Source organism: Vidua chalybeata, chromosome 14, assembly GCF_026979565.1.
Source record: "Vidua chalybeata isolate OUT-0048 chromosome 14, bVidCha1 merged haplotype, whole genome shotgun sequence".
In the NCBI taxonomy this organism is placed as follows: domain Eukaryota; kingdom Metazoa; phylum Chordata; class Aves; order Passeriformes; family Viduidae; genus Vidua; species Vidua chalybeata.
In genome coordinates, this window is record NC_071543.1 from 18,272,438 (window position 1) to 18,286,758 (window position 14,321).

The 14,321-nt window shown below is 40.0% G+C and overlaps 1 protein-coding gene across 1 annotated transcript in view; it reads left to right on the top strand.

Moving 5' to 3' along the window:
• The window catches only part of DIAPH2 (diaphanous related formin 2), a 175,761-nt gene that overhangs the window by 31,477 nt on the left and 129,963 nt on the right, over positions 1–14,321 (top strand). The window contains exons 11-18 of the mRNA XM_053955415.1: positions 924–1,034; positions 2,807–2,925; positions 3,848–3,964; positions 4,506–4,624; positions 4,913–4,977; positions 5,600–5,704; positions 7,331–7,963; positions 10,406–10,520. Coding sequence (XP_053811390.1) covers positions 924–1,034; positions 2,807–2,925; positions 3,848–3,964; positions 4,506–4,624; positions 4,913–4,977; positions 5,600–5,704; positions 7,331–7,963; positions 10,406–10,520 — 1,384 coding nt within the window. The remainder of the gene's footprint in view (positions 1–923; positions 1,035–2,806; positions 2,926–3,847; positions 3,965–4,505; positions 4,625–4,912; positions 4,978–5,599; positions 5,705–7,330; positions 7,964–10,405; positions 10,521–14,321) is intronic.

The following is a 14,321-nucleotide window of genomic DNA, read 5'->3' on the forward strand; positions in this document are numbered from 1 at the left end:
TCTGAAGATGCAGCTCTATCAAGAGAGTGCCTTTGAAAGGGTGTTTTAATAGAAATTTGAGACTCCATAAGGTGTTCTATTAAAGCTAAATAGTGAATGTAATTAAAACAGGAAGGTGCTTTTTATCTGATTTTTTTTTCTTCTGCAGATATTGATTTTTTTTCCCTACTCTAAAGCTACTTCTATTTGCAGTTAACATCTTTTACCAAACTTGGTATTTCCCTTGAGTCCCATTTTAGTCTTTTAAAGTGGATCAGCACTTTTGGCATTGTGTTGTTGTCTACCTGTTTTCAAATAAATCAATTAAAGTGCACAGCTGTTCAATTAAAGCATTAGCCACTATCCTGAGACCAGGCATTTTGCACAAGTGCTCTGCAGGAATGGAAAAAACACCTGGTGATGTGACTAATTTGGGTATGGGTGTTTATTGGGTGGTTCTGCTGTGGGGTTTTTTAAGTTTTTAGTTTTTGTAGAAACAGTTTTCAAACTGGTGAATGCTGAGGAGAAAGAGGAGGAGATACAATGGGCAACTTTAGTTTGGGAATAACTAGTGCCTGATTTTAGGGTGGGCAGGCCCTCAGGGTGCCCAGAGAAGCTGTGGCTGCCCCTGGGTCCCTGCCAGGCTGGGAGCACCCTGGGACAGTGGAAGGTGTCCCTGCCATGGCAGGGCTGGCACTGGATGGGCTTTGAGGACCTTCCAGCTCAAACCAGTCCATGCTATTATCCTGTGATCATCATTCATATGGTTCTCTTTTCATACAGTGGAAGCATCCTGATATGGAAACAGAGCAGTATTTGATGTTGCTAAAATAAACCCAAGTGTTGCATGTGTGCTGCATAATAAATCATTTCCATCTCTTTGGTTTTATAGTTAACTGAAACAGTGACTGAAGCATTGATTTCCATTCTGTGTTTGATTACAGGTAGCATGTATGCAGCTCATCAACGCCCTTGTTACATCTCCTGATGATCTTGATTTCAGGATACACTTGAGAAATGAGTTTTTGCGTTGTGGCCTGAAGAAAATATTGCCTGTAAGTCATTTGTGTCCAGGAGCTGATCACTGTGCACTGTGACTGTTGAATACAGCCAAACTGTTTAAGCAGGACAGCAGATGGGAAGGATTGGGGGTGCAGAGGGGTCAGATTATCAATCCAAATCTGCTTTCAGCCTGCAGAGAAAATTCAGGTTTTCATGAGCTGTATAAACCAGAATAGTAGTTGAAACAAGTCAATATATTAGAAATTAGATGAGGGTAGCCAAATTCTGCATAATGAGCTGAAAGCACATGCAGTGAATGTGAATCTGGCTGTGGAACCAATCTTGGATTAACTTTCTTTGTATATGCTGTTTCTGTTGTTTTCTGTGAAATCTGTTTTTCCTTAATCTGCCTGCTGAGAATGTACTGGGACATTTTAAGGAAAAATCAAATCAGAAATTCATTCTGAGACTGCATGTCTGTCTCCATACAGCTGCACAGACCTGAATATTTCTGACTTGGGGAGAGATTTGTAGCTCTTAGCCAAGAAACCATTCTGATGCTTACATCAAAAATAGGTGTATTTAAGATACTCATCCCTTTCTTACAAAAGATGAGATTATATTTGTCTGAAGTATAATTTATTCTGCTATGACTTTTAAGATGTGAAGTTTTCAAATTGTCAATTTGTCAGAAACAAAAACTTCAATTTTTGGCTCATTCAGCCTTGAGACACTTTCTGATGTGTGATGTTACTTTTTCTTAGGGATATTTTTAGGGTTTATATCGTGTAGATATACTAATATGATCTGCTGGCTTTATTTGTTGTGGATCATCTGAAAGCCTCAAGAACTCAAGTTTTTTTGGTTGTTTTTTTTTTTTTTATCTACTGAAAGGTATTTTATAAAATCAATAAATGCTTAAACACTTTAGGAATTGGGGATGGATTAGGTAGCAAAGAAACTGAATTGCAACAAATCATGATATGATAGAAAACTTGGCAGAGTGCACCAACATCTGCCATCCAGATCTGCGTGTAAAAGCAATTAATATTTGGTGATAACAGTCTATTTTAAGAATGTTGAACAGCTAATGTGCTGAAGGAGGGGGATCCAGAGCTGCCTGCTCTGCTTTTGAAGTGCAGGAGTTGGCACAAGCTGCTCCTGTGCTGGGGAGCACCCATGGCTGCACCCAGCCATGACAAATCCAGCTTCCATTTCCATCATGGAGTGCATTCCCATCAGTGGATGGGAAGGAACTTTTTTCATGTGCTTTGCCTGGAAGGAAGCTCAGCTTGGTTCTTCTGGGAATTAGGACAAGTCCTTGTATTTCTTAAAAGAAAAGCACATTTTCCTCTGCTCCAAATGCTAACTTGTGTGGGGTTTTTTCCTTCCCTGTGTTTTTCCTTGTACTATGGATGCTTTAATGCCATGGTCTGGGTAAACTGAGGAACAGAAATTGTAAGCAAGTCTTCTTTACACTTCTTTAAGCTTCTGAAGCTCATGTCAATTAATGTTTTGAACTATACCTATTGTGGTTTTTTTTAATGGAACTCTGATATTAAAAAGCAGGAACTGCTATGTCCCACTAAGAGAAATGGATTCAGCTGGAAATTTTGTTTGTTCTGTAACCCGTACCTGCTCTGTTTAATATTTTGCCTTAGTTTTTCTCAGTTGAATCATTATAATAAAGCCCAAGCAGTGGGTTAAAACTTGTTGTTGTTCTAAAGGTGAATTTCTTATATTTCGTCATGATGCAGTCCTTCAAGGGGGGGATTTTTTGCTTTAAAAAAGGAAAAATTAAGATATACTCTACCTTGAAAAACAGGCCTTGAAAGATAAGGAAAATGACGAGCTTGATATTCAGCTGAGGGTGTTTGATGAGAACAAAGATGAAGACCACTTTGAACTGTCACATCGTCTCAATGATATCAAAGCTGAAATGGAATATCCTTTAAGGAAATGCTGTTATAACTTGTGTTGCTTCAGAACTTTATTAAATGGAAATTACAGTGCTCTATGTGCAGGTTATTTGTCTCAGCTGTGTGTCTTACCAGGGGCTTTGTAGAGCAGATTTCTCTCCAGTTGCTTTTTTTTGTTGGAAAATATTTGGATAATTAGTGCTTAAATTTGCATGTCAAATGTAAGTCATTGGGAACTGAATTAATTCTTCATAAATAACATTTATTAAGCTAAACTCTGTCTCATAATACATGAAGAGATAAAATTATACCCGTGGAAGATCACAAGTTTGAAGAAAAATGAGTTTTGATAATAAAAGGAACAAAATTTCTTGTAGGTTCTGAAGCACTACAGATGTGTGCCTTTTCTAGCTGTGAAGGAGCAGGAAATTCCAGGTTACCTAAGTTCAGAATAGCTGCTTGCAGGTTTTAGGAGGAAGCAGAGGGAGGCAGAGGCAATCAGTGGGAGGACTGTAAAATGCCCTGGAATGCTGTTGTTTTGCAGAACAGGTAAGGGTCATCTCTAGGAAATGAAAAAGATTGAGCAGTGTGTGTTTGCAAACAGCCTGGGCTGAGCTCAGAGTGGAAACAAAGCTTTGAGTGAAATATTTTTACAGGATTCTAAAGCATGAAGTCTATAGTATGATTGTTCTGATTGATAATGAAACATGCCCTAATTGATAAACAGGGCACAGAAATTCCGTGCACTATTTTAGTGGAAAAATAATATTTACTGCTAAGAATAGGAGCTCAAAGTGTGGAGAGGTTTTACTTGAACAATATGGGAGATGTCTGGGGAGCTGTGTTTGGGTGGGGTGGCTGTTCTGTGCTGAATTGGGGTTTTTGGGACTTCTGAGTTTAAGCTTGTGGGTTTTTAAGTACTGTTATTTTCTTAACAATGTTTGCACTGATGTGAGCGAAGTATTTCATCTGCTGTACAATATGGTGAAAGATACTTCTTCTGAAAATTACTTCTTGTCAATTCTCCAACATTTCCTCCTGATCAGGAACGATTACTATGTCCGGTGAGTGCCAGCTGCCAGGCTGGATTTTTTGGGGGAAGTAGGGGCTAGAATAGAAATTAACACCTTGGTAAGCTGAGTAGCTTATGCCTAAAAAATCACTCTGAGACTGATGTTTTATTTATCTTTCACTCCATGTTAGTGCTAAAAAGATCTTGGTAAATGTAATCATGTTTATTTCAAAGACCTGAAGCTTGGTCTAACACCCTGATCCCAAAACCCTCTTAACTCATTGGGCACTTTTTCTTTATTCAATTTGATACCTTCATTGCTTCAGAGAACATGGAAGTTGTACAACTGATAATTGAAAATACTCCCACATGCCTTGGATCTGCTCTTTCCAGTGTAAACTTCTCTTGTGTGCAGCATGGTGTCATAGCAAGGTTGAGGCATCATATCCAAAATATTTACAAATAAGAGTTTGAACTTGATACTTCTTCTGGCAGTTGTGGAATTCAGATAGTAGGGGTTAGTTGTCCCCCCTCCCCGACTGCATAAAGGCTTGTTCATGTTCTTAATGCCTTGTAAATGTTTCCTGTTTTAGACCTCAGTATTACAAGATCATAGAAGAATGTGTGTCACAGATAGTGCTGCACTGCAGTGGCATGGACCCAGATTTTAAATGCAGAGGAAGGATGGACATCAATTTTACACATCTTGTTGGTTTGTACTGTTTAAGCAGTTTTACCTTGTTTTTCTTTGTGTTCTTCTGTGTAGCCTTACACTGACTGAGAATTTTGTCAGTGTGCTGGAAATATGCATGTAAGCTACAGGTGTACTTGTGGAGTACCAGACCAAATGCTGAAGCCCTTAATGAAATTAGACAGGGTCAAAAAATGAAGTGCCTGTTGCTTTTGTGTCATGGGCTCACAGGGTAGTGATGGTTGGAAGCACCTCAGAGCTGTGATGTGTTTGACTTCACTTGTGTGTGGTATTTTATTTAAATTCTAGATGCCTGTGTGGACAAAGCTAAAGTAGAAGAGAGTGAAAAGAAAGCAGCAGAATTTTCCAGGAAGGTAAGTCCTGCTCATGGTGTGGAACAGAATCCTGACAGGAGCACAGTCAGCTTGTTTCCCAGCTGAAACTGAGAAAGAGTGGCTCTCACAATTCCACTTGTTGCTCTCCTGTCCTGAAATAGTAATAATTAAATAACTTAAGTGCAGATATAACCTTAAAAAAGTGAATGAATGTGCAATATTAGCTGCAGTAGACTGAAGTTCATGATTATGGAGATGTGTATTGAAATAATCCCAAATTTTGGTATTTTTTGCTGATCTGGTCTATTAGGCATTTTCAGGCCAAATAGCAGAACATGTTCTTGAACATGATGATTGCAGATTTAATTTTTCATTAATTTAAACTTGCTGCAATAGATGCATACTCGAGTTTGGTTTGAGAAGTCTGCAGTGTTCTCTTGGAGGGAAAAACTTGTACTGAATAGCTGGATTTGGGTGGTTCTCTGTCATTGCCTTGTTGATGGAAGAAATTGTGGTACCAAAAGTGAACGTGTTAAAAAAAATTCTGCTAAAAAACTTTAAAGTCCATCAATTGCTCCAGCTCGGATACTGTTCAAAGAATTCCTGGCTCTGGTGTGGCCAAAACTGGACAAACTCTCCTGTGCTGGTTTAATCTTTACAGTTTGATGAAGAGTTCACAGCTCGACAAGAGGCACAAGCAGAGCTGCAGAAACGAGAGGAGAAAATCAAAGAACTTGAGACAGAAGTCAAACAGCTCCGGACCCAGGTAATAAGGAAATATCACATTAAGTTCCACAGCTGAGTTGATTTTTTTTTTTTTTTTTGAGGAGGAGTTGAAAAGAAATTGCCTCGGAATAACTTGTCTGTGTGGAGTTTGGAATGTCTGCTGTAGGTGTATTGATTGGGTTTGCAGCCAGCATAGTTTACTAAGGGTAGTTAATGGAGGTACATTTTACAAATAGCAGTATGTTCAACCTGCCATAGGTAGCTGCTTTATTGAGAAAAAATGCTCCTTAGGCTATAAAAGTCTTGCATCCAGCCTGATTTTTTTTTTCCCCTGCAGGTATTTGTTTATGCTTTCACATTGCTGCTTCTGTATGTTTTGCAGAAAGTTTTTGTCTTGGAAGTGTTTATTTGGTTTTATATATATATTTTTTACTCTTACACTTTTTATAAGCCTTTTTTATTTTTTACACCAGCTTTATATCTTAGACAGGTCATTTATACCTTTTAGGAACTAGCAGATATTATTATTTAGTGCCTTTGCCTCAGTCTGGTTTGTTTTGTACTCCTTCAATGCTAGGCAAGGTCTGCCTGTTGCCTTTTTGTCTTTTTTTTTTTTTTTTTTTGCTGTCTTGAAGCCTGTGATCTCACTTCCTCTTTGGACACAAAGGTGGAGACACAGACACTTCTGTTCTTACTTCCTTCTTGCCAATTTTCATGTTTGTTACAAATTCCTACAAGCCAGTGTTACACTGAAATGTGACAGTCTGTTTTAACGAGTTCTGCAGCAATTGTTGCATTATAACTTGTGAGCCAAAGAAACACATTGTGCCTTGTGCCAAGTAAAAAATGTACTTTTAGTCCAATTAATTGTTAATCCTGTTTTATTGATTCGAACACAGTTCAGATTATCCAGACATGACAGGGCATTCACAGTAATGCTGACCACTGGTTAATTAACCATGTAATTCTGGTGTCTCTTCCCTTTTCCAGTGTTATGCTCCCCACAGAATATGATCACACTTATTTTTAGCTGCACTCACCCCTCTGACGGTTTGACACGCTGCTGTTTCTCTTCCTTATTAATTAGTAAGAACTTATTAGAATGGATATTGTGATTACTCTTCCTCTCACCAAAGAAGCACCCTCAGGCAGATTCAAAAGCCAGCAGGACAGGTTGTTGCACACCCTGCATCCCTCCAGATGTCAGAATAGCTCTGAACTGGTCCTGTGACCTCTTACACTGCAATAGCTGCTCCACTGGTTGCTGGGGAGAATTTTCCAGCAGCAGATGAGTGTTGTTAAAATTCAGCATGGTTATTCTCATCTCTGATGCCCCAGCTTGCCGGGGTATCCTAAGTGGGATAAATGTTTTGTGCATTGGTAAGAAATAAAATGCTGTTCTGTTCACTTAAATGTTACTGCTACTATTAAATTTTCTTTAAAATTGAAACAATTTGTTTTTATAAAAATGCTAGGTTATTCAGTTTACTTGGCAGCTTTATGGTACATGGTATAATCTATTGTTATTGTTTCTCATTTAAATAGGAGAACAGTTGCATTTCTCACTTTCTTGAGATACAATTGGCTAAAACCATCCTGGTTGGTTCAGCTTTGTATCAAACTGCCTCCTGTCACTGATGAAAGGAATTCCTCTGTTGTGTTCCAGGGTCCAGCCCTGACAGAAGTCCCAGGAATACCTTCAGCCCTCCCAAGTGAGAACGTCCCACCATCTCCAGCGCCTTCACTCCCTGGTGGAGCCATCCCTCCTCCTCCTCCTCTCCCTGGTGCAGCAACAATTCCTCCTCCTCCTCCTCTCCCTGGTGCAGCAACAATTCCTCCACCACCTCCCCTGCCTGGTGGAGCAGTAATTCCTCCACCACCTCCCCTTCCAGGTGGAGCAGTAATTCCTCCACCACCTCCCCTGCCGGGTGGAGCAGCAATCCCTCCACCACCTCCATTACCTGGTGCATCCCTTCCCCCACCGCCCCCTCCTCTGCCAGGTGGAGCCATCCCACCGCCCCCTCCTCTGCCTGGTGTGCCCCCACCTCCCCCTCTGCCCGGGGGAGCAGGGCCTCCTCCTCCTCCTCCTCTGCCTGGAGGAGCAGGGCCTCCTCCTCCTCCTCCTCTGCCCGGGGGAGCAGTCCCTCCCCCGCCGCCTTTCGGGGGGCCCCCGCTGCCGCCCCCTCTGGGAGGGGCTCTCTTTGCCCCCTTCCCGGTGGTGCCAGCATTGCCACACGGGATGAAGGAGAAGAAGAAGTATAAGCTGGAGGTGTCGATGAAGAGAATCAACTGGTCAAAGGTATGGCAGCAGGCGTGGGGATGGTGTTCCTTCCCCTCCTGCACTGCACAGAGGGGCTTGGTACCCTGTGGCGATGGATTTTTAAATGAGATTCATCTTGGCAGAGCTCCTTGTTGTACCAGGTGTCCCAGGAAGCCAGCTTACATTGTATCAGGTGCAGTGAACATCAAGAGCAGCTTTGCATCAAGTTCTATCTAAATATACATTTATCTCCAAACCGTTCTAAAGCAGCTTTCACACATACCTAGCAAGGCAAACCAACGTCAGCTTTTTAAATTCGTGACGTTTAATGTTGCTGTGAGCTCAGAGATTGCTGATATCAGGCTTTAATGTTACTTGTTGATTATTTATCCCAGATATTTATTGGTTGTTCTCAGTTAGTGATGTGCTGGAGCAGGGCTGTGGCCACTGGGAGGAGCCATGGGACTGCTCAAGGGAAACGTTTGGGCATCATGAGTTTCCAGTGTCTTAGCTTGATTGTATTTCATCACATCTAATTTTTAAAACCATCTTAAAACCTAAGCATTATTTGAGCAGTGAAGTGAAGCACAATCTGATTTGCAAGTGAACCCTTAAAGCAGTTCCCAGTTATTCTTTGCCTCTCAGTATATCCAGTCCCTCTAACAGGAGAACTTGTACAAACATCCAGATGTGTGCTGGATGTGTTGTTTTAAACCCCCTTTTTGATCAGTGTAGCCACTGCTCCTTCCATATTAAAAAAAAAAATAATGTGGAGAATTAGATAATTGCAGCTGTTATCAAGATGAAATAATTGCATTCTAAAGTTGTGGTTGGCAGTTTTTTAGTGGTATAAAATATGACAGATATGTTGATGTTTGATGTAGGAAAAAGTACCAAAATCACCAAATCATCAAGGCAAATGAAAGGACTTTTATATATTCCATGCTGTGTAGTTCCTCTAAATTCTGAGTGGTCAAAAGGCTTTGAGGTAACGAAAGAGCAGAATAGTCCCACCAGTCTTGGAGGAGGAATCCAGAAGGTTGAGAGAGAGCCTGTGTGGAAATGCATAGCATGCCAATTTATAGTTTCTTTTGGCAGAAGAATTAATGCTTCGATTATTTCAAATGATTTCAAAATATTTGGAGATGTGCTCAAACAATCTCAAAGTGTATCTAAGGGCTGTAGTTTAAAAACAGACTTTCAATATATTTAACTAGAATGATACAAAACAGCCCGCCATGTTTTTAAAAAATTAATTGAAATAAATTTTAAAATCAGGTTGAAAATCTTTACTTTTTCTGTAATTCTTATAAACCACGTAAAAGGATAAGTGATACCTTTCCTTCTTCATTGTGGGAGGAGGAATTGAGTGTCTTGAGGAGAAAGGACAGGATCAGGATGCACTGCAGGGGTTTTGTAACTGTGGGACTGCTGTCCTGAAAGCATGGAGAGAAGCAAGCTTTTATTTTATAATACATATTGGTAATTGCAGCCAATTGCATTGTGATCAGTTCCACTGGGGAGTTTGTGGGAATAATTTCTGAAGTGTCTCTGGGAACACTGGCTGTGACAATGGGAAGGAGCTGCAGATGGACGCTTTGCTTAAGAGCTCTGGGAACAGTGCCAGAGATCTCCTGCCTACTGAGAAAGTGGAAAGTCTGTTTGATCATCACTTTTAAGGAGCCATCATTTGAGAAATAAAATTCTTACTGTTTAATTTAGTCCCTTTTGCTGTAACTGTCTTCCCCATTAGTGTTGGACTAAGGTAGTTTTTTAAAATGTCTTCCCTGGAGCTGCTGGTAAAGCAGGGCTGAAAGGTGGAGGACCAGGGTTTTGCAGGGAAATTGGAGTGAGGCTGACAAATGCAGTATTGCTAAATTCCCTGCATATCATCTTAAAGCTAAATACCCCTTGAAAATTATCTGGCATTTAAACAAACTTATAAACAATAATTAATAATGTGTTCAAAGCTGTTAGAGGAACCTATTTTGAAAACAGAACAGCAGTTCTGAGTCATACATGAAGAGTCAAGTTGTCTTTCAGCTTCTAAATTGCAGAGCATTTTCTTCCTTTAGTGTAGCCAGTAGAGAGCTCATCCTGAGTCTCTGCAAGGTCCCCATGGCCAGTTCATTTCCTGGCAAGTTGTTCCATACAGTTCTCAGCTAGCAGGGAAAAGAAGTGCTGAAGAGTTGGGGAACTCTCTAGAAAGTAATCAAGAGAGAGCTAGAACACTTTGAAAAGCCAGCTCTGTTATTAGTTCTGTTTGGAAAACTTGCTGAGTGGGAGAAGTGCAACAAAGGCCATTTGTGGCCAGAGGGCAGCTCAGCTCACTGTGCTTGTGCAGGAACAGCAGGGAGAGAACATCCCAGAATGGGGCTGAGCTTCATCAGCCCAATTCTCCCAGAGCTTCTGTGGCATTTATTTTAACTTGGCTGTTGAAAACACTCCTAATTGACTCTGGAGATGCTGTTTTTCTTTCAGATCGAGCCTCAAGAAATAGGAGAAAACAGCTTTTGGGTAAAAGCTGAAGAAGATAAATTTGAAGACCCGGAGCTGTTTGCAAAATTGGCACTTACCTTTGGAACCCAAATGAAAGGTACATTCTTACTTTGCTCTTTATTGTGCTTTTATTAAGTTTAAAACTGTGTAATGGCAGTTTCTTTTATGCTTTGTGCAATACCATAGAATTCATTTGATGGTTTTATAGCAGGAAGATGATTTAAAACATATATTAAGCATAACAGTCTATTACAAGAATTGCTCCCCCTTCACTTTACAGCATGAGGGGAGGAACCTTTTTGCAATAATACCTTTTAAAAGTTCACTGTATGTTGCAGACTGATGTGAGTTTTCTTTTAATGAAATTATAATTAAATTTACATTCTGATCCTAAAATCATGTTTATTTGCATTATTATTCCTAGCTGAGAATTTCTGGGATAAGAACAGCAATTTTTACTAACACAGCGTTAAAAAAAGATTAACTCAGGAAGGGCTCTCAGAGGACTGTAATGAGCTATTTCTTGAGTAGATTCCTTGAATTATTTCTGAATAATTCTTTTTGAAACCTCTTCAAAGAGTTGGTCATGGCTATGTTTTTCCATATTTTCCTGTGTTTTTCAGTATATTCCTTTCAGTAGTCAGTAAATTTAAACCATTAGAATTCTCATTTTGCAGCACACCTTGGAACCACTTTCTGGTCTAAATGTTCAGCTATTCCATGCAGTAATTTAAAAGCATCCTTTGCAGTAATTTAACTTTTTTTTCCATGCCCAAGTTGGATGACTCTTGGTTCTTAGCACTGCAGGGAGGTTAAAATGATGTGGAGTTGGTCACTTCCTTTGGTGTGACAGGAAGACCTTTAAGGGAAGGAATGCCCAGCAGCAGATGACAGAATGGCATGAGCCCCTTCTTAATGAAAAGGACAAGCTTCTGCCTTGAGCTGAATTCTTTCACCAGAAATCTGAAGAAATGTTTCAGAATTCCTGAAAAGCTTCTTCGTTAAAAATGCTGAAAAAACCTTCTTGAAATGTTGACATAGCTGACAGCTTCCAATGAGAAGAAATTCTTGTTGACATACTTGCACAGTTGTAAAACTAGGAACAACAGAAACTCCTCAAATAGCTTAGTGTACTGATAGCCTTGCAGATATTTTTCTTTGTTTGGTTCTCACTTAATGGTTGTAGAAAATAAGATGCCATAGCAAAGGATGCACATTAAAAATGCTGCTGCACAGTACTCAGAATGTGAAAATCTTACTTGGCCGACTCCTGCAGAAAGGCAGAGTTGTCTGAGTTCAAAGGTTTTTTAAACTTGAGAACCTACTGGATGTCAAAAAGACTCTTGGAGCGTTTAGTTGCAGCACAGACCCAAAGAATTGCATGCCAGAAGCAACTTTTTTCCTGCAGCTGCTATCTGCAAAGGGAAACACAGAATGATGTTCACTGTTCTTCCTCCCTTTTTACCTTAAGCAGCTCCATAATGTCCCAAATGCTTATTTCAGGCATCATCTGGGATCAATTTCCCTCTTGCTTTATTCCCATTTCATGAGGTGGTCTCCAAGTACATTACAGGAGAGTGATAAAAAGCCAAATAGAAATGCAAGTGATATTCTCTCAGGAGCTCAGTCAGCATGTAAAACAAACAAAGGGATGAGTGGAAGCAAACTGACAATTGCCAAAAGCAGTTTGGATGACTTAGTGTTTACTGTCTTGTATTCTGTGGAATTTTGGAATGCCAGTGGGAATGGTAACTGAAGTAAAAGAACTGGTGGTGTGCACATTTATTAAAAATTTGTCATTTATAAGTTGCAGCACTGAAATTTGATTAAACCTCTGAATGCTATTCATGATTCTTTGGTACAATGAGAAAAACACTTGGGGATTTTTTTCTCATGTAGCATAGTTTTGGTTTAGGATACTCCAAAAATGACTTAATGTTGGCTATCACTAGGCTGTCAGCTGCCTTGCTGTTTGAGTGCTGTCTGCTTTAGAGGAATGCAGCCAGAGCTGAAGGGGTGTGGTACTTCTGGGGAGAAATATTGTTGTGAAGTTTAATAATAATTTTTGCATATTATATTACTATCCAGTGCAGCTACACATCTCAGGAAACCTGGGCTACTGCTTTTTGATGGAGTTGGGGGTGTGTATGATTTAATTATGTAGAATGTCCTAAAACCCCCAACAACTGAAATTAACAGTTTAAAATAAGTTAGTTTAAAGTAGGTTCTTGCCAAGAACCTACTGAAATCCTCAAAATCATTTAAGCAGGTCATTTTATGGCAAGCACTCTTTTACCAAATGTTGCTTTTGTCCCTTAGCTGATATGAAATTTTCTCTCTGGCCACCAGCAGAGGGGAGAGCACCAGCAGCACTGTCATGTCTTCAGTGCTTGCTGGAATATGATGTCAGAAAGCTCCTATTTAATTGATGGGATGTTAAATCCATGTAGAATTGAATGCTGAAGTGTCTCCTGACAGGTGCAGGTAGAGGCTGCAGTGCTGTGACCCTGCAGCCAGGCTGTGACACGTGCCACACTCAGGACTGTGACAATACTCACTGCTGGGCCTGCTGCTATCCAAATCATTTCTCACTGGTTGATTGATGGTCTAATTGCAAAACACTGCAAAGCAAGTTAATGCCTTCTCCCTAAAGGATCATGTTAATTTCTGCCTCTTGTAATTTAGGTTGTGTATTTTGCCAGTCAAGAATGATAGTAGTGCTCTGAAGAAATTAATTATGTGTACAGTAGGTCTGTAAAGGTAGTAATTAGTACATAATAGTCTGTAACTACTGGGATTGTTCCAATACAGAATTCATTATCCATCCAACTTGCCTCAAGGGAAAACTTCTCCATCAGGGTTCTGTTGCTTTACAATTAGACTTTTAAAATACAACTCAACAATCCTTTTCATATGTTTTCAAAACTGAAGTAAGGTCTTAATAGCTGAGTTGTGTTTTTTGCATTATGGGAATTTGAGTGGGAAGGGACAAGAGAAAAGACAAACTTCCATGTAAGCTGTGATTGAACTAAACATGAACAAAGTGTTCAGGTTTTGATTTTATATGTATAATGTATATAATGTATATGATATGTACATAAATAATATGTTTAATGTATATAAAGAATATATGATAGGTCAGTGCACCATTAAACTTGAAAGAAAACTCTTTGCATTCATTTGCATTTGGGACTTAGAAATACAAGGAGCAGCAATTAGTACTTTTAGAAGATGGCTTTGAGTTTGCTATGCTGAGAAGCCCAGATCTAATTCATCAGAGAACTTCAACATCTGCAAGCTTTCAGTGGGTCCAGCTGTGGGCAGATTTCCTCTAAGACAGCTGCATTTGTAGGTGTGAGGCAGCAGGACTCAGCTGAATGCAGAAATCTCTGCTGTTTGCAGGGCTGTGTTGCACTAGCTCAGCTGCTTTGTCAACAGAAAAAGGAGCAAAAACCTCTGAACTCACCAGGAATTTGCTTCAGGATTGCAAACTGCAGGTGGCTCCCTTGGTCTGCTGATGATTCAGGCTGAGTTTGTTTGGTTCCTTGCCCTCCTCAGCCTCTCCCTTGCAGAAGGGTGGGAATGAAAAGCAGAGGAGGATCAGCTGTGCAGTGTAGGGTCACCCGGGGCTGTGTGGCAGAGGAATTTCATTTCCTTGGGTTGCACGCCTAGGTCATCACTCTTCATATCTGTTTCACACAGAAGTGCAGCAGATTGGTTTGTTTTCATCTCTGGATGTATTTGAAATGGTTGTTTTTCAGCAACAGAATAAAGTACCATAAAGGAGTGAGTTATTAGTTTACTATTTTTCACTTTCCTTTTCTTCTCCACTGGATTTATCCAGTAGGTAAACTCTCAAACTCAAGGGTGAAAAAAGCTTTGCATGGTTTAAACAAAC